The sequence below is a fragment of the Cupressus sempervirens genome, unplaced genomic scaffold, assembly GCF_028749045.1.
Source record: "Cupressus sempervirens isolate cs-2001-9-10 unplaced genomic scaffold, ASM2874904v1 CseChr00s100002_03, whole genome shotgun sequence".
NCBI lineage: Eukaryota > Viridiplantae > Streptophyta > Pinopsida > Cupressales > Cupressaceae > Cupressus > Cupressus sempervirens.
The window spans coordinates 4,729,191-4,754,479 of NW_028322207.1; the positions used below are offsets into that span (position 1 = coordinate 4,729,191).

Sequence of the window (25,289 nt, forward strand, 5' to 3'; positions counted from 1 at the left end):
CACTGTCAATATCAAGCATCAAGCCTTCATACTATCATATTGATATCAAAAATAAGCTACAGAATTCAAAAGCACTCAGGTCGAAATAGAGCAATGTAAAGTCTTTTCTATGGTGTTATTGCTTATCATTTGATTTGTACATAGATCTTAGGCTTCATTTTGTGATTGTGTGGATTGTGACATTGGATTACTATTGTAAAAGCACATTTATTTTATCATCTTTTATGCCTTTCCAAAACAAATGCCCACAAATCAGCTTGTTTCAAATAAATTCCTTGTATTTAAAGTTTAAACTGCTATACCTTGAGTTGCAGAAGAACCGAAGACTTTGTTGAAGTTAAACATCCTTTGAGAATCCTTGCCTGCCTTGTTGGGATTAATAATTATCAACTCTCCATTTTCACCAATGTGTTCTATTGTAGTGTATCTCCCAGACTCACCAGAAATAAAGGGCCTCACTCTACAATACACACGAATATTTCCTGGGACTCAAAGTAAGTTCAGAATTAGAAAGAATAAATATGGGTTTTAGAATGCCCATGAAATCACTAGAGCTACACCCATCAAATCACTACAATACAATGGTAAATCAAATATCAAACACACCTTTTAGATCTTGAACTTCATTGTACAGTTGCCGATTCTCTGCAAGAACTTTGTGATACTTTGTCGCAACATTTGCTATTCCTTTTAGTTCTTCTTCTGTATCACATACAACTATCAAAATTTCTGTAGAAGGTTGCAAATGTTTCCTTCCATGACTCCAAAGGATGCCTCTCAAACAGTTGATATATAATATATAACATAGTGCATAACTTACCCAGCATTTCAATTTCGGTTTTCCAGCTCTTTTGCACTTTAACAACTTCTTCTTTGGTCTGTTGAAAGACCATTCTCGTCTCCTGAGGTATTTTCAGAATGGATAAAACATCAAATTCACAAATTCAGTATTACATTAATGTACCACTAAAGTCATACAACATATGAGATAATGGATAGCATGAAACCTGAAGCGCTTGAAAATGGCCACTCAAGAACTTTTGGTACAAAGAATCCCTAAGTCTCACACTTTCTAATTCCATAGCAGAGGTTGCTTCTAGCTCTTCAGTCTTCCTTTTTGACAGATCTAAAAGATCTTCTGTTTCCTTCAATTTTTTCTGCAAATCTAATTCAACATCACATTTTTGTGACTCCAATTTCTGCATGTGTTCCTGATAGTTCTTCTCGATCATTTCTAATTCCTCTTTCAAGGTCTGAATAGCAGCCTTACTTTCCTCCCTCTCTTTTATAAGTCGTATTAGATCTTTCTCCTTTGCTTTCCTCTCATCTTCCACTCGAGTATTCTCCATCTAGAAATGGTTTATTAGATACATTTGAATGCTATCAATATCTTCTTGAACAAAAAAGCAATACTAGATAGAAGAACGGGTAAACAGCACTTGGTGCAAGCCACAACTTAGCTAGCAGGTGCATAAGTACAGAGTATGCACAGCACATACCCCCAAAGTTTGGGTACAGAGTTGCACTAAACTTAAAATGCCAAACCTAGATGTATGACACATTAAAGAAAAGATTATGATGAAATGTAGGCCAGATCAAAATAAAATATTAAATATCATATAAGATATGATTTAATTTCAATGCATCTGTAAATGTCAAATGTGAATTACAAATTACTCATGATATGGAAATTGTTCAAGTGTTGTACATTACAATATGTGAATTAAAATAAAAAATCATACCGTTGTCATATGACATCAGGTTTCAACAGTAGAAGAGCCATGACAAGTCAACCTCTGTTTACTGTGTTTGATATTTGTTGGGTGGAAGTCAAACCTTTGATCTTTGTTTTCTTGTTGAGAATTAAAAAAAGTCAAGTCAAGAAAATGATAACAGATATTAGATAAATATAGAGGACAATTGTAGTTTAGTAATTTAATTCATTTTTTAGTGGAGGGCAATTGTAGTTTAGTATTGTGTTGGATAGTACCTCATTTGACTATAGTGCAAAATGGGGTGTGTTTCTCACCTCCAGCCTTATTGGGTAGCTGGTATGGGTTTGTTTTAGGTGAACCAATCTTGGTCTAGCAACACACCCCTGGACAATCTTGCAAAAAAAGTTAAAACTTAAAATAGAATAAATGCATTCGAGTTTCATGATAAAGATAATGAATTGTTGAGATGTCCAAAATCCAGATAACTAGCTATTGCCAATCTGGTAAACTTTTAGTTTGTTGTTGAGGAAATGTTTCTTTCAACAAACTCATATTTTATCTGGAATTACATATATTCAGCATAGTGTAAATAAAATCTAGAATATAAGAAATATGCTTCAATAATGAGGTCATCCTCCTATTACAAGATGATATGTGTTCCCTCTGCCTCTTCTACTACATCTAAGTCATTAAGTATCCCCTGCTTATGAGTTTCAGATAATCTACATGCATATGAAATCATCGGAAGACCTAATTATAAGACCCAAATTCATAGGCATATGCATTGAATTAGGGGATAGAGAAACCCACATAAAGGTTTTATTTCAAGATGCTCATATCCATACATGTGCTAACAGATATACCTATGGCTACCCCTTTTCTGAGTTCTATTTGAAATGATGTCATACGTAAACAAATCACTATAGTAATAGCTAGATATGCTGGTATATGGGTGCAATCTTTGCTATCTATGTGCTATCTAGTTGCTATCTATCGTTGCTGTTTATTGATATTTATGGCAATATAACATGTCACTAAAGAGTCAAGACAGAAAACTCTACACACATAATACTAACTAGTCCATTATATATATTACTCAAGTACTTGACAATGTAGCATGTCCCTATGGTGCTTGTAGACAGGTACCTCTACACACATAATGCTAATTAGCATACTTCAGATATAACTTTAGTGCTTGACAATGCTTGCATCCACATCAACTCATCACCCATTACAAAAGTAGTTGTAATTACTTGTAATAAATGAGGCCCTGTCAAAAATAAGGCTTTTGTATTGGTATCTTGCCTTAGTTTTATCCAAGCAAAACAGGACTGTTCAGACTGACTGAATGAGCACAATTTCACTCCAACTGGCATAAACAGAATATGAATTGCAAGAACAAAGGATCCATTACAATTGGTGACTGTAAAAAATTTCACACATGTCACAATGGGCAATACGAAAAAGTTACAACCATTAGCAAACCAGGAAGTAATTCTATATGCATTAATACTTATAATTTATGGAAAAATGAACAAATAAAGACCAGGCTTTATTGGAACTATGATTGGTCTGTTTATAAATTCGCAGTATAATGTTGAAAAATATTTAACTTAAAAATTAAAATCATACAATGCTTAAATATTTCCTTACATCACAATTAACAAAAGGAAAGGATAATTAGTTTAAAAAATTAATAATCCTGCTTACAGGCACAAAAATAAATTGAAAAACAAAAAATAACAATAAAAAACCAACCTTTATCTTATGTAGTTGATCTGTAAGAAGCTGTTAAACATGTACAAGGAAAACAAAACATCAGACTTAACCAGAATACGAGATCCAAAAATCCTGCCATAACTAACCAGAAAATACTACAACTTCTTAAAATTCAATAATACATCCTATGCCTACCTTGATTTCCTCTGCAGTTCCAGCAGCCAGAGCCTCAAGTCCTTTTGCCCTAGATATAATTTTTTCTTCCCTTGCAATAACTTCTCTTAGTGCAAGTTTCAGCTGCAAAAGTGGATCAATCTATTTAATCAAGTATCGCCAAAGAAAGACAACATTCATTTTCAAAAAATATAAGCATTTAACAAGAAAAAAGATTCCCAGATAATATACTAGTACTCTTGCTTTCCCTGTATCCTTTATTATCAGCCTTTGAAGGTTTCCTTGTACATACTTTCTTTGTGTGTTCCCCTTGAACTAGAAGACGGCGTTCAAACTCTTCCATTACTTTCCTCAGCATAAATTCTACTAGCTGTAAAACATACACATAATCAGAGTCATCTCTTGGGTCACATTGATCCATCAAACTGCTAAAATTTAGAGAGAGTTGGAAATCAAGGCATCATTTTTTAGACAACCATTCAAATGGAAGACATGCCTTAGACAACATAGGCAGGCAATGTTACTGAAAACTGCCGTTGAATAATCAACTTCACAAAATAACTTAGCTATTTGAATTTGAATAACTTACAGATGGAACTTCTTCATTCTGTTTGTCACCAAGAATAGCACCCACAAGGCTTAAAAAGGATTGGGATGGTGCATTCTGCATGCAACAGAAAAAGGGTGTGAGGAATGGGTTGATATCAGAGAAACCTAAAAAACTGCATGGAAAGGATTAAATTGAAAACAGAAGATACAGTTTACAATATTTTGACAGTGGATATATATTTCAACAATGGCTGTAGTTTTTGTAGTTACATCAAGACATTTCAACATTCCAGAACACTCTGCTGCTTGAATATCTGGATAACGTATTGCTTTAACTTGGAGAAGCTCACGAAATTTCTGTCCAATATGCTGTATCCATGCCGATGTAGAATCTAAAAGTACAATAAAGCAATAAACAATTAACAACTGATTTTGGGATTTGTAAAGGAAATGTGGACACAAGTAATTCTATATGTGGACACTTCACTGATGAAAAACAAGAGAGACTCCCCCACAGAGAAGGAATATTTATTTCCTTACCTGACATAATAGAACTTGCTAAAAGACTTTCAATGTCAAATCTTTGCTCTAAACCCATGTTATCCCTCCAATCACCAGGCTTTAGAGGCCACCTGCCTGATTTTTGTCCATTTAAAGATTCTTCAGTGGGTTGGGTATCTGAGGCCAGACAGTTATCCAGATCTGGAAGTATCCATCTTTTCCGTGGTTGACTTCCATTTTTCAAACTGTTGCTGAGGAGTTTTCCAGGGGAGGAATTTCTTTCCATAGAGTTCATTTCATTAAGGATGCCCATGTCAGTCCCTTGTTTCAATAGAGACTGGACCTCTGCCCCATGTTTCCAATCAAAATATTCCTTTAAAGATAGAAGACAGTCAATGACATTCACCATACTTCCCTGTAGACACCAACACACAGCAAAGCTGAGAAAAAAAGGGAAAAAGAATCATACATGCTAAGCAATCTAGATCAGCAAAAGCAAGAGAGTACATGCCTGCTCCAGATCAGAAGCTTCAAAAGTTGGAAGCCTTAATTCATCTATTGCCACCAGGAAATTCCTAATATTCTCAAACCGTTGGTATGCTGAATGTGCAGCACCTTCAGTACTAGCCAGGCTTGGATTTGATATAATCTGCAAACACAGACTGCCCTCAAAAAAATGTACAAGTACAAAAGAAACTGGCATAGAATAACTAAAATGATTCAGTCCAGCTTAAAATAATGAAAGTAAATCAGTTTCTAGGTACAAGCAAAAGATTTTCCAAATGCCTGAGTTCTTTTTGAAATGCCACAAATGCTAATGTACAAAACAAGAATCATGTTTATGCAAATACTTGAACTGAAGCAGAAGCATTATACACTAAAGAGGCATAGTACAAGCAAAATATTTTCCAAATGCCGTAGTTCTTTTTGAAATGCTAATGTACAAGACAAGAATCATGTTTATGCAAATACTTGAGCTGCACAAGAAGCATTATACACTAAAGAGGCATACATAGTAAGTCCTCCAGGAGGCAACTGGAATCCCCCACCCCACAGAGTCCATTATGGACTCAACTTTAACAGGACATGCAAAGGCCCTGCTAGGGATGTTGAAATTTCAAGAAACAAATGGACAAAAGTGGAGCTCTTTTTTCTTCTTCACTTGATCCCTACACTAACAATGTGACCAAGCTTGAGGCTATTATTCGAAAAAATAAAGCTCTGCGATTTATCTTAGGCAGATGATCTTAAAAGTTGGAACTCAATCAACCCTCAGTATCAAGGCTATGAGAACTGAATCATGCAAAAATAGACGGCTAGGAGGACTAAAATAAGAAATCAAGATGTTGGCTTAGAGTCCCCTTTGGGTGTAACCTCCTTGTTGCACACAGGTTCCCAGGTGGGTGTTTTTCTGATAAAGAGCACCAGTTTGCACTAGGACCCTACAATGATCAGATCTGGGATGCACTATTTTGATTATATGACTAGCTGCTTACTGAGACTTGGTAAGGGCATCACAGTATGTTAATTATATTGATGATAAATTATGTGAAGACTATTCAATTAGTAGATGCTACATTAATTCAAGTAATATTTTAAGGTGAGACATGTTGAAATCTTTTGAGTTTTATATTTGATGATTAGCCATTAACATCTTAGACAATGTCCTTCCAGTTGTTCATTGTTTTATCAGTAGTAGCCCTTTCCATTTTAGCTTAAGTATCACAGAATCCAAGTTTGAATTATCCCATCCTAGTAATTATGCACTGTTGACTTGAACTATTGAATTCTAAGTTAGAATTATCCCATCCTAGTAACTAGCAATTGCACCTAAGGTGGTGCAATGGGTACGCCGAAAATATATTAAAGGTCAATTAAAAAAAATATTTGATTTATTTGTTTGGATAATAACACATATAGATCTACCTATGTTTGAGCTAATTCATTACTCCAGCAACCAAAACAATGTTATTTAGAGTTTACAATAGTCATATTGTTATTTAAAGTTTATTTAGTTTAAAGCATACACACATATTGAGCTTGTTTAGACTAAGGAATGTTTGAGATTTAACTTTTTAAGCTTTAAGGGTTTAATATGGATGGATCGAAGCAAATGAGATTGGCATGGGAAGAAAAACTTTTCTATTTTTACTACTATCCATCATAAGCCTCAATTAAATTTAATTAAACTTAACAATGTAGAAGATAATCATGCTCCATTATCATAATCATTAACCTTGAATCTTATTGCAAATATTAAACCATGATCTTAACCATAACTATAATATTATATAAAATTAAAACCCATATTGTAAATACACCTCTAGCTACATAAATTGAAACCATTATCATACATTTAATAAAAGCCCTAAATTTAACCATAAAATTAGTTATATCCCTAAAAGAAAACCTCAACCTAACCTTGATCATAATTGTAACCCTAACCACAATAGCAAGCACAATGTAACATGTTACCCTAGCAATGTCTACAATACTAACCCTATACATAAAGATCTAGTTTACATATGGTCAAGTGTAGAAGTTTGCTGAACACAAATTAACAAAATAATAACGTGAAGATTTATAATACTAACTCAAACTAAAATTAAAATAATTCTAAACAATAATAAAAATGTTTCTTTACAACTACTGAACATCTAACACATACATATTCATCTTTTTAACAAAAAACAAGTCTAGCTAATAAATTCTAACCCACCACCCTACGTCACCATCCTCTTAACCATTCTAAGCACCAAAGAAGACTGTGCAGACCCTTATAAATACTCATGTGGCTGAGGGGGGACGCTGCCCCATGCTGGGCACGCTGTCCCAGGCAACACGACCCCCCCTGCACGCATATGGAAACTAACGCCAAGGCAGACGCATAAAAAGTTGGAGGTAAAACAGTTTGAAGCCCATTTCCTTTGCATTGGCTTAAAAAAGTCTAAAATAGATATTTATGACGGCGGTTATGTGGACGAATCAAAAGTAAAAGGATTAGATGGTGGCGATGATTTCTATCGTCTTGCATCATGTATTGAGTATTTTAGACCATAGATGCAATAATGAAGTTTGAGAACTTCACTATAGGAACGCCTTCGGCGTAATTACGCACTGTTGATTTGAACTATTGAATAACTAAAAGCATTTATGAGTTTCAAAGATCCCTGGGGTTTCAGGAACAGCAAAGTTTTCTGGATTTTAAGAGGGATAACAACAATCAAAATTACATGTAAAATATTAAACACTAGATTTTGAATATTAAATATATTAAAAAAATTTGAAAAACAAAAAAGCAACTTATAAAAACTAAAAGAAGATAGATAATTTTTATAAAAGGACAATAACAATTCATTGAGTCCAAAATTGACCTGATAGAGTGATAAACATGGAGTCATAGACATAATCAAATACTATAAATCATAATTTATATTGAGAGCTGACAAAAGAAAAAATCATGGATCAATGTTTAGCGCATAGGTACTTTGAACATAAGGTCAGAAATAGGAGTCATCATCCCAACGACATCTTGAAAACTGTTCTTCCTCTTCTTTACTTTTACTCCTCTCCTCTTTTGTTAAATGCAAAACCAGCACTGGGCAAGGGGCATGAAGAAATTATGTACAAATAACACACACAAACACACCTAGGATAACTGAAAATCACCCTTATCCTATGTCTATGAAGCTATAAGGAAGATGGTAGAGAAGAGTACATTGGAGGAGATTTACATTCGTGAAGGTATCTCACTTGAGAGATTTACATGCATCATTTATAATGAATTACACAATACTCATTGGGATTATTTTGTGAATGTTGTCATGGAGAATCTTAGTTGCAGGGATGTTGTGGGCCTGCTTACTTCATTGAAACTCCATTTCTTTTGAAAGAGGATTGTGAATTCTGCTTGGATTAATTTGAGTGCCAAGTATCCTTCATTGCCTGACTACAACCTGCAGGTCTGCAGTTGAGTGTGTTTTGATGAGTACATTCTTCACCCTACATTAAATGCAAACCAAGGGCGTTCAGGCCAGGACCATATATAATTATACCCTACCATGCAGATTGTGATGGCATTGACTGCCCTTCTGTCCTAATCTACTCTACCTACCATACTCCTCTCTTTCTTATGTGAATGTTACTCGAACAAAAAGGTCCTTTCATAGCCATAAATTGATTAAATTCTGGCTTAAAATACTTGATGTTCTGTTTTTTGTAATTACATACCTTGCAGATGAATCACACCATTAATTCATCTTCGTGGTCAATCAAAGAAAAGAATTTGAAAAGTGCAAGGATATCCAAGTCAAGCTGAGTTGATGGAGGAAGGTAAAAAAATCATTAGAGGAGAGAGAAAAGTTGAGAGTTTTATGCTCTTAATGAGGATGATAAGTGTCACACTAGTGCTGTTGAGCATCTTGTGCAGGGTAAAGGGGTTCAACATCATGCAGATGCTAACTCATCCAAATACAATTCCTAAGGATGAATAATAAACATCTTGAGATGGCTACTCCTTTCAGATTTTATTTGCTTCCTTCAAGCAGAAAAATCTCTTTAAAAGAGACAATTTACAATAATAATTTGAGTTTCTTTAAGAGAATATTGCTGTTCTTGAGCTTGTGGTTCAATTCAACAACTTTATTTGTTTGTATCCTCTGCCAACCAGTGTAGGTGCTCCTTTTGGGTTATATCTGCCTCCTTCAAGTAGCAAACTCTCTTTAAGAGGACAATTTACAATTTTAATTTTAATTTTTTAAAGATAATATTTTTATTCTTGCATATACTATTGTATGGCTATTTTTGAAAGCCATTTCTTAAAAGTATTATTCAACTTTGCTACTTTTTAATCATGTTAATTTTATCCCTATATTATCCTCTCTTATACAGCATGTTGTTGATCTGAGTGACAAGAAATAGGATAAGAAAACACCTTATTTTGTTAGCACAATGGCAGAAGTTTTCCAAAATATTTGCTGGACCACGTCCTCTACTGTTGTGCCTCAATAACTGTTCTGCGTGGAAGACAAAACTAAAAACTCAACTCACATTTGAGGAAGTTTGGCTAATCATCAATGGTACCACTACATAACATAAGGCTGATGCTAGTAAGTTGAAGAAATTTGATCAAGCCAACAGAAACACTAAATCAATCATCATATTCAGCGTGTATTATGAAGATCAGTCCAATCCGAGACTCATCCACAGCCAAAAACATATGGGACAAGCTCAAGACAGTATATGAGGTGAAGAATTGGAATCAGGTCATGAATTTGCAGAGACGGCTACATGGCCTGAAGATGAAAATAAAGAACAATTGGAATCCTTTCTCAAAAGGATTGTTGGGAGCTTCCATACAAGAATTACAAGAAATGTCTGGTCCTTGAATAAATGGAATTGCAACCATATAAATAAGGGCCCTTTTGGTTGCTGGATTACAACCAGAATAGGATGGAAAATTAGAATTTGTTTTGTATTCTCTGTTTGGTGCGTCAAAACGAAATTGGGAATAGGAATGTGTATTCCCATTTTTGCCCCAAATGAGCATATGTCCATTCCAAAAAAACTTGGTTATTGGAATAGCTATTCCTTTTCCGAATCTCATTTTTCCAAATTGTATAATCTTTTCGAGTCCGTGCTTAGAGGGGTTATAGGATAAATCATATTGGCACCACTCAATCTGGACATCGTCAAATGAGGCAAAGCAATCTGTTTCATCCATAGTTCTAAGAATCACGACGATTCATACAATTCATGCAATTCAGCGATTCGATTCAAGCCAAACAATTTTATGTGAATCGGTGAATCGAATCAGCGATAAACGGTTTATGAAATAAGTTACTCACTAAATTTCAAGAGTTTTTTAATTTGCCAATTTGGCCAAATCATATTGGCGCCACTCAATCTGGACATCGTCAAATGAGGCAAAGCAATCTGTTTCGTCCATAGTTCCAAGAATCACGACGATTCACGCGATTCATGCGATTCAGCGATTCGATTCAAGCCAAACGATTTTATGTGAATCGGTGAATCAAATCAGCAATAAAGGGTTTATGAAATAAGTTACTCACTAAATTTCAAGGGTTCTTTTAATTTGCCAATTCGTGGCTGAATCAATTCCGATTCATGGCCAATTCACGATTCGATTCGGCCTTGCCGATTCCAATTCTTGTTACTTTGGTTTCGTCTTCCAACTGCTCAACAGAAAGACAGAGATCAAACCAGATAATCCAGAGGCAGTCAAATGAACAACCCTGAAAGACGACATCAATCTGAAACACGTCAAATTCTACTAGTAGTCAAGGCCAGACGTTCAGGTCTTCAGAGATCTCTTAATCTGCCCACTCTTGACAACATAAATTCACATGGCAGCATGCCTTCTCGTACAAAATCCAGCATCCCCACAAGCAATGCATTTCTGTTACAGAATCTTTATAATAGAATCTTTAAGGTGGAGGGATGTCAATCATATGCTGCTGCCTATTTCAGATGAGGCTAGTGCGGAGCAAGGCAAGAAACAAAAAGACTTGGAGAAAATCGAGGTAAAATACTAAAATGTCAAATTTATATTTCAATTTCAAGTTATAACATGGGAATAGAATTCAAATTTATTGAAACTTTTCATGTGAATTCAGTTCACATTAAGGCTCCCAATCTACGATATCAGCAAGGCCATAGATTTAGTATGTAAGATGATTTCACACAGCCATTTTCACACAGTTTTGTTGGCAATGGAATGTGAAATGTGAGAAGCTGTGTGCATAACAAGTGTTGGTATAATAGGAGGCAGAAATGAAGTGTAATGTGAGTGGTAAACAAAGCAAGGTGGGTGATAAATAGAGCAGCTCTCAGTGTCCTAAACACTGGATTGACATATTCCGTATTTGCAGTTTTGTACAACCAAATATGGGATTAACATATTCCCAAACAAATTCTAGGTGAACCAAACATGTCTCGGATTGCAATTTTCAATCCCATTCCCAATCCCCATTCCTATTCCCATTCTCAATTCTAATTCCCAATTCACAGGCCCTTAGGTTGCAAGCACCAAAAATCAAGTGATGAAAGCAGGTCTGACCAGAAATAAACAAAAATATAATAGTATTTCAAAATAGGAGGCCGATAGGATTAAAAAAATTAAAAGGGGAGCAGCCTCATCAATAAAGCTGATGAGGATACAACATAGGCAGAGATCATTATTATATAAAGGTAAAGATTCATATAAATAGCGCCCATGTGTGTAATAGAAGCAAAGGTAGCAGCAATTAATATTAAGGAAGACAGCAAGCAATTGCAAAAAGGCAGCGGATGCTCCTTAAAGTGACCCTTCCAATATAAGGGGGTATTGTTAGGATTAGCCACAGACAAAAATAACATTTACATGCAAATTTAACCAATATCAGAAAATTATAAATCGCACAAAAGAGAACACAAGATGCCAAGATTTAACGTGGTTCGCCCAATCCTTGGGCTATGTCCACCAAACAGCGAATCCAATATTATTACCATCCAATGATTACAACCTGATTACAATTCGTAATCCCTTACAGCTCAATACTGCCGCAAGAGGCAATTATCACAGCACACCTTATGAAATCCCTAGCCCTAAGCAATTTTATACAATTATTTTTGCCACTTTAGGGTTAAAATTAGTTACAACATGTCGGCCCAAAAATGACAATAAAATGTCGAACCCCGCCGAGGAATTATGGAGTATGCACAGTACTTCCCTGGTCAATCACCACAACCTAACAAGTATAAAGGAAGTGGAAGCCTCATTTGGAAGGACATCAAGGAAAGAATCATTAACCTGATCATAAGTAAATGGATCAAGTATAAATTTGGAATAAGGATTTTGCGACCTAAGAGGAATGAGAAAATAAATAAGAGTAGAGACTTCCTACTATTATCAGCTTGAGTTTAGAATGCAAGATTTATTCTTCACTAAAATATATATCAAGGAGGAACACATCTGATATAAGAGTTCTACATTCCGAAAACAGCAGGCTTGTAAACTAACAAATATTGTAGTATGTAGCATGATGTTAATGTTAGAAATAATAGTCCACCAAGGTAACTAAGAGGGGGGGGTGAATCAATTATCCAATTAAAACATTTATCAACCTTAATTAAATCTTAACCATGGAACCAAAGTAAACAGCAACCATAACAAGATGCACATGCACAATTACACCAAATTTGTTAACTAGAGAAACCCTTGATCAGAGGGAAAACCCCGGTAGGACTGATGCCCACAAAGATATATTGATATATATGTTCCTTGTTAGAGGATGGACCTTGTTACGAGTCTATAAACACATTCAGTTCATAAGAATCCCTGTTAGGAGACTTTGAATTCCTATTAGGAGCTTCCAACCCTATTAGGAGTTGTGGAAGGTAGAAGGACCCACTATCCAAACAGCTTTTGGGGCAAGACCACTGAACTTCACTATCCAACTGATCTCTCAACTACTCCTTGCAAAATAATTGTTCGCACTATGCTTTATCCTCTTTCCTCTGTCCTGTCAACCAAACCAATAACTGTTAAACCTTGTAGACTAGGTCAAGAACCTCGGAGCCAAATATCAAACCTTGGATCTCTAAATAAAACCTCCACAATGAAGTTTTCTCCAACTCTGCTCTACTTTGTTTATCTTCACAATTAACTTGTTTCTCTTTTGTTCCGCTCTTCATGCTTGCTTCTCTCTTACATTCATAACAAAGGAAAATGTCCTTCCTTTATATTGAATCCATAAAACAATTCCTCGAGTCGGCTATTACACCTTCTCAATTAATTATTATAGGACCTCATTAAGAGCACGTTATAATTCAGCGATAACATCAATCTGTCACCTTGTAACTTGAATATCTTTCCACACGTGTAATATTATGACGAGCGAGCTCAGCAATGTCATATCCAACATGTCTTCTACACATCTTTAACCTTGCTTCTCAGAATAACAATTCTGCTAAGAGATATAACAAGTTTACCAAAACATGCTTCTGTAAACTCTATCTCAGAACAGTCTGAGTCAAAACTTGTATAACTTCTTTCAGACTTAATATCTTTTGCTCCCAAGATTAGCTGCATATGCTAGACACTTATCTCCCATTAACTTTGCTAGAGAAAATACTCAACGATCTATCTGTACCAACTTGATCTTTACCGTTGTTCTTCTGTTAGATACCGCAAAAAACTGCTATGTTGACATCAATGACAAACACAGTCATGAATGTAACATATCATAATGATAGTGATCTAATCATGTTTCTACAATACTCCCCCATAGGAATATCATCAGCATTCATGTTTCCAACAATCTCCCACTTTGGCATTGATGGCAACATAGATGAAAAACATCTAGTTCCAAGAATACCAACAATTAAAGACTGTTATCCTTTCTTTTCAAATCCTCTTCATCAATCATTCTTCCCCGTTGATATACCTCAATGTGCTCTGTAACTTCTCCATGTATCAAAATGTTTTTCATGTTGTAATCAATTCCCCATTGACATCAATGTCAAAGGTTTCGGCAACCACATATCTCTGCAACAACTATCTCTGACCTGCTCAAGTGTCCAAAGACACTGTTTAAAAACAATGTCTATCAAGATTCCTAGATGACTCTGTCCATCACAGATACTCCCCCATACAAGTAGCATCAGCATTCAGACCAGACAAACAATAATGCTCTGTAACACTAGATTGATGCACTCTTGCATCATCTACTCTGATGTAGGTAGGGGCATAACCCCTAGCATACCTCACAAATACTCAAAAGTCGCTTTGGGAAGAAGCTTGGTAAAAATATCTGCAATCTGCTCTTTGGTGCTTACATACTCCAATCCGATTTCCTTTTCTGCAACTTTCTCTCTCAACATGTGATATTTGATAGAAATGTGCTTAGTCTTAGAATGCAATACTGGATTCTGACATATTCATTGTGCTTGTGTTATCACAATGTATGACAACAAGTTCACTGAATTCTATCCTTATATCCTTCAGCATCTACTTCATCCAAACAACTTGATTACAATTGTTTGTTGCTACAACACATTTTGCCTCTGTTGTACTCTATGAGATACAATCCTACTTCTTGCTTAACCAAGAGACCAATCTTCCTCCAAGAAAAAATGCTCTACCACTAGTCTTCTTTCTGTCATCCATATTGCCTACCCAATCAAGTATCAGTATAAGCATATAAAGTGAAATCATTAGATCTGTCATACCACAATCCGAACTCTATTGTTCCCTTCAGATATCTAAATATCCTTTTAACTAATGCATAATGTGCTTCTCTGGGATCAACTTGAAATCTTGCAACAATTCCAACTGCATTCGCTATATCCGGCCTTGTGTGAGTCAGATATTGCAATCCTCCAACCATAGATTTGTACTTCTTCTGCTCAACAGTAGGTGTCTCATCCTTTGTAGATAACTTGTGTCCAGTTATCATAGGTGTTTTCACTAGTTTACATATTTCCAAACCAAACCTTTTCAATAGATCTTTCAAATACTTAGTGTGAGAAATAAAGATTCCTTCTTTATCCAGCACAATCTGTAATCCTAGGAACTATTTCATTTCCCTTATCATACTCATTTCAAATTCCTTCTTCATTTCCTCTGCAAACTTGTCACTTTTATTATCGTCTCCTCCAAATATGATATCATCAACAATAATCATGAAGTACCTTTCACCATAGAATCCTTTAGTCTTTGTAGGACCACTAAGATCGATGTGTACAATCTCCAACTTTGTTGTAGTAGTAAACTTTTTGCTGGGAAAAGAAGCTCTGTTATGCTTTGCCAATACACACTCCTTGCAAATTGTGTTAGTAGGCTTTACAATCTTAGGCAAATCTCTAACTGCAAACATATTGCTAGTTTTCACAATGTTGTCAAAGTTTATATGACAAAATCTCTTATGCCATAACCAACTGTCATCTACCTTAGCAACCAAACATGTCATTTCAGTGGGATTCAACAAAATACATTACTTCTAGATCCGATTCCTGTTCCAATTACCTTTCCATCTTTGTCTCTGATTATGTATGTCTTTTTTGTGAATTGTAACTAATAACCGTTATCCACTAATTGTCCAACACTCAAAAGATTGTGTTTCAAACCATCAACAAAATATACATCCTTAGTGTTACCATCAAGAGTTATAGATCCAATACCTTTAACATGGCAAGTTGCATTGTTTCCAACTCTAACAAAGCCTCCACATAACGTTTGAAGTCAACAAACTTGTTCATATCACTAGTCATATGATGTGAACAACCACTATCAATTATCCAATCAGATTTCTTTTCAACCTGTAATATCAAAGCCATTTTCTCTGGACTTTCTTCTTTAATAGCTACAAATGCTATTTCATCATCACTAGCACTTACTGCTTGTTCATCAGAATCATCTTTTTCATTGGTATACAAACAATCTCTATCTCTTCTAGGTTTGAACTTTCCTTTATACTTTTTCCCTCTTTTAGGACACTTAGATGCATAATGACCAAACTCATTACAAGTCCAACATTTAAAGATTTTCTTACCATCTTTTTCTCTTCTTACAAGAAGGGCTACTCCTTCTATCATTATGTCCTCATCAAATCTGCTACGACTAGCAAAATCTCCTCTAGCACTTGTGCCCCTTGATAGATTAGGTCGAATGTTTAGGGCTCCTGAAGTTGTCTCTGTTCTAGACAATTCTCCAGATTGTCTAAGCTCATTCTCAACTATTTCAAGTCTCCCAAGTAATGTTACCTTGGTGAAATCTTTGGTACAAGTGATCAACAACTATATCATTTCGACTACCTGCTTAAATGGTTGCATGAAAATCTTCAATATCTTCTAAATCACCTCGTCATCTTCCTTGGTTCCTCCTTGAGATCTGATACCTGCAGTAATTTTTGATATTCCGCCTACATATGTTATTATAGATTCATCTTCCATCATTTTAGCATATTGAAATGCACAAATCCAACTTTGTAGCCTCAATTTCTTAGAATGTTCATCACCTTCAAAGCTATTTTCCAAAGCTTTCCAAATCTTATGAGAAGTAAAAGTGTTTTTACCTGGTTGTACTCTATTTCAAGAAGTGCAAACATTAGTGCTTCTCTAGCTCTCATGTTGCACACGAAAAGTTCTCTCTCATCCTCGGTACAGGTTTCCAACGCAATTTCAGCAATAATTGTCTTATCTGATTTTGTCGAGAGCCAATATCCTAGACCCATACACAGCAGATGCATCTTCATCTTTTCCTTTCAACTGTCATTATTTATTCCATCAAACTTCAGACTATCCTTTTTGAATATGTTCGCCATGGATCTACCAAAGTTGTTAAACATTATCTTCAAGGACCTGATGCTCTGATACCAATAGTTAGAAATAATAGTCCACCAAGATAACTGAGAGGGGGGGGGGGGGGGTGAATCAGTTTTCAAATTAAAACATTTATCAACCTTAACTAATCTTAACCATGCAACCAAAGTATATAGCAACCATAACAAGATGCACATATACAATTACACCAAATTTGTTAACTAGGGAAAACCTTGATCAGAGGGAAAACCCCAGTGAGAATGATGCCCACAAAGATATACTAATATATATGTTCCTTGTTAGAGGATGGACCCTGTTGTGAATCTATAAACACATTCAGTACATAAGAGTCCCTGTTAAGAGACTTTGAATCCCTGTTAGGAGATTCCAACCCTGTTAGAAGTTGTGGAAGGCAGAAGGATCCACTGTCCAAACAGCTTTTGGGGCAAGACCATTGAACTTCACTATCCAACTATTCCTTGCAGAATAATTGTCCATACTATGCTTTATCCTCTTTCCTTTGTCCTGTCAACCAGAGCAATCATTGTCAAACCTTGTAGACCCGATCACGAACCTCAAATCGCTAAATAAAATCTCAGCAATGAAGTTTTCTCCAACTTCGCTTTGCTCTGCGTATCTTCGCAATTAACTTGTTTCTCTTTTGTTCCGCTCTTCATGCTTGCTTCTCTCTTACATTCATAGCAAAGGAAAATGTCCTTCCTTTATACTGAATCCATAAAACAATTCCCCAAGTCGGCTATTACACCTTCTCAATTAATTATTATAGAACCTCATTAAGCGCAAGTTATACTTTAGCGATAACATCAATTTGTCACCTTGTAACTTGAATACCTTTCCGCACGTGTAATATTATGACGAGAGAGCTTAGCCATGTCATATCCAACAGATCTTCTACACGCCTTTAACCTTGCTTCTCAGAATAACAATTCTGCTAAGAGATATAACAAGTTTACCAAAACATGCTTCTATAAACTCTATCTCAAAACAATCTTCGTCAAAGCTTGTATAACTTCTTTCAGACTTAATATCTTTTGCTCCCGACATTAGTTGCATATGCTAGACACTTAGTAGTATCTCTCATTAACCTCGCTAGTGAAAATACTCAACGATCTGTACGTACCAATTTGATCTTCACCGTTGTTCTTCTGTCAGATACCACAGAAAACTACTATGTTGACATCAATGACAAACACAGTCATGAATGTAACATATCCTCATGATAATGATCTAATCATGTTTCTACAATACTCCCCCATAGGAATATCATCAACATTCATGTTTCCAACAGTTAATGTCTAATAAATATTCTTCAATTTATTTTCAAGTAGTTAGCAAGGAGAATCACTTATTAAATTAATTATTCTCCTATAAGCAATTATGTATGGGTTAGTAAGGAGACACATTTGGGAGAGCATATACAGGCTACCCTTTTAAGTGTTAGATTAGGTGAAAAACTAATCTCCCAAGAACACTTGCATGCATAAACCCGTCACACGGATGAAGCAAAGAACAGAGGCAAGGAAAAATCAAGGAGGCCAAAAAGCCAAATCCATCTTATGGACATGCAAAGAGCAATATCTCATATAATCCAATAAGTGAATGAATAAAATACAAAGAGGTGAATCCTTATAAAGGAATCACAAAACCCGAAAAGGGAGGTTGCACAATATAATTAATAAAATATTAATTATATGCACCTACAAGATAGCTTAAGAAAACTAGAGTAATAGGGAACTTAATTAATTAAATCAAAGTGATTTAATTAATAAGTTAGAACAAATAATTACTCTAACACCCCCCCTTAAGCGAAGCTTGGGAGGAAGCTAACCTAGCACAGCTATGAAAGAGAATTGGGTCCCGGCAACAAGGCCAGATCAAGTACCCAATCACAACAAAATCTCTATAAAGAGGAGAAATAGAGAAAACCACATGAGAAAAACCCTACTCCAAAAAGAGATAGCAAAGAATGTTCCAGAAGAAGGAACAAAGAGATCAGAAGAGAATCATTGAAGCATGAAGAACCGCAAAACTCTGTCAAAATGCTGATCTGTAGAACCTCCATGGAAATAGAAGGCACGAACCATCAACCAAAGGAACCTCCATGGAAATAGAAGGCACGAACCATCAACCAAAGAAGCATAGAACAGCAATATAACCTCCCCTTAAGGCAGGTGAGGTGACAGGCAGCTGAAAAGATGGGCCAAAAATCTCCTACAACACAGGAGCCAAACACATCGAGAGTGAGGTACAAACACAAATAAAGGCACGTGTCATCGAAACTGCATGAGGAATTAGAGAAAGAGGGCCTATAAGCGGCAAACAACTATCCCCCCCATGGCACTTTATATAATAGTGCGAGTACAACGAATCACAATGATGAAAAGGATCCCGAAACGCAAGAGTGGCACTTTATCTCAGTGCGTTGCATAAAAATGCTTACAATGAATATCAAAAATGATTAGAAAAGACATAAGGCTGAAACAACAAAAGGTAGAGCCCAAAACGAAGTAACTGAAGCAACAAAATCAATCCCCGGACCTGAAACAAACAGGATATCCACCAGAATGCTAAAATGCAAAAGACTGAATAGGATGTGCCTGGAACAAAATCTGGAACAACAACCAGCATCACTGGAAAGAGCATAGAAAGAGCTTTCCAATGATATAAAGAAGTCCAAAATCGGAGATCGGAAGCTCAAGATACGCCTCCCAGAGTGCAAAATAGAACATCTGGCTTTGACTGCCAAAATAGGCAACCAAACTATATCAAAAGTCCAAATAACTAGCACCATCATGACGGGCTCGGAAAGAGCTTTTCGACGATATAAGATTCATCAAAAAATACCTCCGTATGACAAAGATATGGCCAAAAAACCACAAACAGCTTTTAAAACAAAACAAATTATAGAAATGATGATTTGAAAGCCGTCAAATTTCAGCCCAAAGATGGATGACGTCAGCACCTGCAGCTGTCAGACCTGCTTCAGTACCTTGCTGATGTCACTTCTCTGTCATACTTTGCTGATGCAGCGTCCTTTTTTGGAAGATTTTGAAAATGTTTTTTTAAACAAAAAACAAAAAACTTCGAAGAATTTTTGCAAAAAAAGAAAACGCTTTTTTTAATAAAAACTCATGAGCCTTTTTTTAATAAAGCCTTTTGATTTTATGATTTATTTTTTTAATAAAAAAATAAATCTTTTCTTCGGAAAGCGTGCCCAAATCTGGTAACAAATTTTTGCATCAAATTTCAACTGTGTCCAAATTGGACAAATTTTATATGGAAACAGGGGTTTTTGGGTGCTACGAATCCAACGGTGAGGTCCATTTGGGCTCAAAATGCATCGAAAAAATGACCACTCCAAATCCAATACACAATAACTCTAAAAATTGAAACCCTCTGAAAAATGCAACTTCTAAAATGCTTCAACAAACCACGAACAGCGAGCGGCAAGCTTGCTCTGATACCATGTTAGAATCTGAAAAGATTAATAACCCAGAAAACTTGCATGCATAAACCCGTCACATGGATGAAGCAAAGAACAGAGGCAAGGAAAAATCAAGGAGGCCAAAAAGCCAAATCCATCTTATGGACATGCAAAGAGCAATATCTCATATAATCCAATAAGTGAATGAATAAAATACAAAGAGGTGAATCCTTATAAAGGAATCACAAAACCCGAAAAGGGAAACTAAAGCCTAAGAAAGCTAGGGTTGCACAATATAATTAATAAAATATTAATTATATGCACCTACAAGATAGCTTAAAAAAACTAGAGTAATAGGGAACTTAATTAATTAAATCAAAGTGATTTAATTAATAAGTTAGAACAAATAATTACTCTAACATTAAGTAGGCCACCCCAATGTTGGATAGAAAGAGAATCTTGCCACTTGGGGCGAAGGGGTTTTATGCCACACCCTTGGGCTTACTTGCAATGAATGTTCCAAGCTTACTATAATTGATTATTAGAAATGAGGCTATAGATTTAATTATGTGATAGTAATTGCTAATTTACTTTTTAAAAAATAAATAGATATTATATGATTTATTTATACTATATTATTTGTGAAAAAAATTATGGTGTGGAATTGTTACTATGGGCAAAATCAGGTATACCCCAAGTAGGGGACATTATGATGGATTTGTGAGCTGAGAGCTTCCATACAAGAATGAATAGAAATAAATGAAGATGCAATTAGAGTACCCATTGTCCTACAAACATGCCATCTAGATATGAAAAGTGTTTGTGACAATTTGAATATCACACAACAAGCACCCACTTTTGAGGATGATCATGCAATGACCACACATCAAAGGCAAGAAATCTACAGAGCATTTTTGTAGCCCTCCCAAATTTAGCAATTCAACCAAATCTCAGAATATGTGTTCAATATGTTAAAGGTTTGGACATAATGTGTAAAATATAGATAAAACTCCTTGGCCAAAAAATCATCCAACAAATCAAATACAAAGAAGCCATTTCAAAGTGGCAATACATGATGGTGGGAGAAGCACAAAATAAAAAGTTGATCATTATAACGAACTGTGGTGATGAAAGTGTACAATATTCTGAGTGTTCAAATGGAATTTTTGTAATTCAGGTGTAGGCAAACCTTTGGGGACTTTGAGAGGTTGAAAATGAAGTGAATTACAGTTTTTAATTTTACTAAATTCCATGTTGTTTCCATTCAGTATCATTACAGACAAAAACAAGTTGAAAAACTCTCTGAATTATGAATATTAAGGAGATATAAGACTTTTGAGGGCCAACTTTTCAAGATATGAGCATAAAAGTTTCTGATGAATCTTTACCATGAATCCCCCCTATGAGCATAAAAGTTTCTGATGAATCTTTACCATGAATCCCCCCTCACAATAACTGAAATTAACTATTCTATGATTAAACAAATTTCTTGGCTTTGTCAGTTTTCCACAATCCATCATAAAGTAAATTGCTTCAGCTCTCTTCTTTCCTGATGATGGATTACAGAGTGTGATCCGAAACATTGATTCAAAAAATTCTAACACAATCATTCCAGAAACTACAATTTACTATTCAAAAGTATTGTTTAATAACTAAGAAAACTTATCAGTATGAGAACACAAAATACTAAAATAGAAGTTTAAATCCATAGCATGGTACAGTGTCATCAAAAGAACATGTCAAGTTCAAACCTTAAATGCAATTATAAAGATAATATCTGCAATTCATGTTATGATAGGGATTCCATTTGTAATCACCATTAAAATACTAGCTCAAAAGTCTGACAACGCTGATGCCAACTCTGGGCGTTGCATATAGGTTATCTGTTTCTGGGATTGAAAGACTGAATTTGGTAAAGGTCAGCTGGAGAATGTAAAAAAATCAAAGAAAACAAAGTCAAAAAAGGGTAATATGGCAAAGACATGTTATATAACACTACTAGTCCATGGTAGCATTGCCAGAAAAGGACGATGGAAGAAATTGAAGCAGAATATCTAAGCCAAACAAACAAACTGGTTTGATAGATTGAAAATAATTGAATGAAATAGAGCAACCGAAGGGAAAGATTGTTGGTGGATAATTCAAATCAATTGAGAGAACTAGTGCAATGATCCATGAAAAACTATATCATGGTATGCCTCTTATGGTGGATTTCCCAACTTACAGTAGAGTTTAAACACAGTGTAAGTACTAAAAATATCACTTTTCATCGCCTACATCAACGTCATCAAACAATTCGGGGAGATTTCCAGGTAGTACAGTATGAACTGTGAGTGGAAGAAGCCACAGAGCAAGAGCTACTTTTCACGGCCCATCATTGCATCTGGGCTGAGAAGGAGGCGGGGCTAGAACCAGCAAGGTGTTTATGTTAATTGATATTTAAGTTTCAGGCTATCTATAATTGATATTTAAGTTTCAGGTTATCTATCTGTTTCATTCTGGTAATGCGAGCTTTTGATAGACATAGAAAACCGAAGCTTGACATTTGCATAAGAAATAGAATTATTCCTGTGCTGGAGAGCGGGATGAACTGATTTCCGTTTGGTTACTCTATAGTTATGAACTTTTTTATCTTCATTGTAATGAATTTTGTCCTCCTATTACAAAGGGTTAAAATCTTAAAAAACAGTAACTCTTGTATGATGCGGCATTGCTTCTAGAGCTGAAGCAACAGCTGTTGGTGAGTTATGGTATTTCGGATCTGAATAAAAGGTACTCCGCAATCCTTACTCCGCTCTCTAAATTACACAGAGAAAAAAATATTTGTGGATAAAATTATAATAGTTTTCTGTGGCATTCACATATAAAATGGTACCTTGGGTATAGATCCAGGATTGAGCTTGTTAATGAGGTTGCAGAGAAGTTTTCCATTACTCAAGCACACTCTCAAGTCTTCTTCCGAAGGCTCATCAGCCAAATGCAATGGCTCGCTCTCAAACATGCACTTTAGCCAAGCTGCAACATCCGACCTTCGCACACCTACATTCCACAACAACAGAATTAGCAGATCTCCAAATGCCCATAAAAAACAAAAATCTCAGATGGGTACATTACCTGCTTCTGCATCCTTTCTTGAAGCCATGTGAATATCACTCAACTTCGTAGTAAGCTGTTGGCAAGCATGGTTAATGCCGTCTTCCACCAAAGCCTCCGCATTTTGATATCCCAGCTTGCTATCAACAGCATTGTTCACACTCTCAAACGACGATCCCCGACCATTCCCTATCAGTCCTTTTCCCCCCTTCTCCCCAACCATTTTCTATCAGCCCTTTCTACCCAAACGTAAGAATTCAGCAAGCAAGCTTTCAATCCAACCAACACAAACAGGGAAAAATGTGGTCGTCCAAAAATGTCGTCGACAGTACGCAGCTTTTAAATAATGAGCAGGCCGGCTCCCCGCCCTCACACGCGCTGTTCCCAATCACCCGCGCTAATCCATTGAAACCACTGTGCTGAAAATGTACAATCAAAACTGCTGTCCCAACGAAGACCTCTTATTATTACAGAACAATGCATGAACTGGAATCGACATTCGTATTCGTAACGGTGGGAAATTTGTTAAGCGAGCTTAAATTCCGAGACGTGTAAGTCGCAAATCAATTCCGAGGACCCCAGTTACTTCGGAGTGAATGTCCACCGTCCCATCCAAAAGAATTGACTGCAGATTTGAGCCGTTTTAGGCAAATTCTGAAAAGAGTAGTAAAGGGCGCCCAAGTAGGTCTTAAATGTATTTTACCCCTTCCCCCTATTCTCCAGCTCTAGCGACGGCGTCTTTACTGCGCCCACCGAGCCTCGAACCTCGAACCTCGAACCTCCCTTTAACTAACGTGCTTTCGGCGATTTGGGCTTGGAGATATGGGACCAATTGAACATGAACATGAGACGAACACAAACAGACGGTCAACTGCCGTCACCGGCCGGGCATTCCCTCCATTAATTAAAACTATTCACAAATTGACCGTGCTGGGTAGTGACAGATGTTTGTTACCAAATCGGCAGAGTACAAAATGAAGCCTTTGTCAGCTGCTCTGCCGATTACGAATCGACATTTCAGTCTTTTGATGCGCCGAACGTACGAGTGTAACAGCTGGGCCCTGAAAAGATAAAGCTAAGCTAGGCTAGTGTTGGGACTGTAACAGCTGGGGCCTGAATGAAGCCTGGTTACGTTTGAAGGTGTAAAGTAGTATTTTCCCCAAGTTGTTGGGAACAAGTGATGCCACACGCGACTGTGACGTTAATTCACGGTTTATGCTTCCTAATTTAAAACACCCCGACTTCCCCGTGAATTGGTACGCCAAGCCTGTACTCCTTGTTTTCAAATTATTTTGGGCAAGGTAAGCATTTTGTGGTGACAGGAAACTTATTTAGGATCTAACGTTTTCCTTAATAATAAGGACGTTTGTGAGGGGGGCTATTTTAGGGGTAGTAGAGTTCGTTTGAGTCTTGGGTTTGTTACAAGGTAGGAGACTAGAGTTTTTAATGGTTCTTAAGGAGTATTAGTTTGTTCTTAGGAAACCGTGCACTTTTGAATAATCTTATCTAAAAATAATGTTTTTAAAGAATTTTAAAATTAATTTTATGTCAAAAATTTTAATTGTTTTTTTCTATTGCTTGGTGCTATTTTTTCTAGTGATCTTTTCTTTTTCTAAACAAACATTAGGGAAAAGTTTAGAATATTGAAGTTGGCATTTCCCTAAAAGGCCATTGGGCATAAATGCTTTCCCCTTCTCACATAGCATTGGGATTCTTGTTAGACAATATTCCACATGGTTTATTTTGTGTGCCTTGTTTGTCTTTTATATTTT

At 36.0% G+C, this 25,289-nt stretch overlaps 1 protein-coding gene across 1 annotated transcript in view; it reads right to left on the minus strand.

Annotated features, from left to right (window-relative positions):
- LOC149527838 (kinesin-like protein KIN-14C) overlaps positions 1 to 24,636 on the minus strand; it is a 40,635-nt gene extending 15,999 nt beyond the window's left edge. Inside the window, exons 1-13 of the mRNA XM_089812106.1 lie at positions 23,539 to 24,636; positions 23,300 to 23,463; positions 5,170 to 5,307; positions 4,698 to 5,073; positions 4,428 to 4,549; positions 4,198 to 4,272; positions 3,901 to 3,978; positions 3,630 to 3,731; positions 3,474 to 3,503; positions 1,008 to 1,349; positions 821 to 902; positions 607 to 702; positions 303 to 482 (exon numbers count right to left, since the gene is read on the minus strand). Of these exons, the coding sequence (XP_089668232.1) occupies positions 303 to 482; positions 607 to 702; positions 821 to 902; positions 1,008 to 1,349; positions 3,474 to 3,503; positions 3,630 to 3,731; positions 3,901 to 3,978; positions 4,198 to 4,272; positions 4,428 to 4,549; positions 4,698 to 5,073; positions 5,170 to 5,307; positions 23,300 to 23,463; positions 23,539 to 23,740 (1,987 nt within the window). The 5' untranslated portion in view covers positions 23,741 to 24,636. The remainder of the gene's footprint in view (positions 1 to 302; positions 483 to 606; positions 703 to 820; positions 903 to 1,007; positions 1,350 to 3,473; positions 3,504 to 3,629; positions 3,732 to 3,900; positions 3,979 to 4,197; positions 4,273 to 4,427; positions 4,550 to 4,697; positions 5,074 to 5,169; positions 5,308 to 23,299; positions 23,464 to 23,538) is intronic.
- Positions 24,637 to 25,289: the final 653 nt, after the last annotated feature.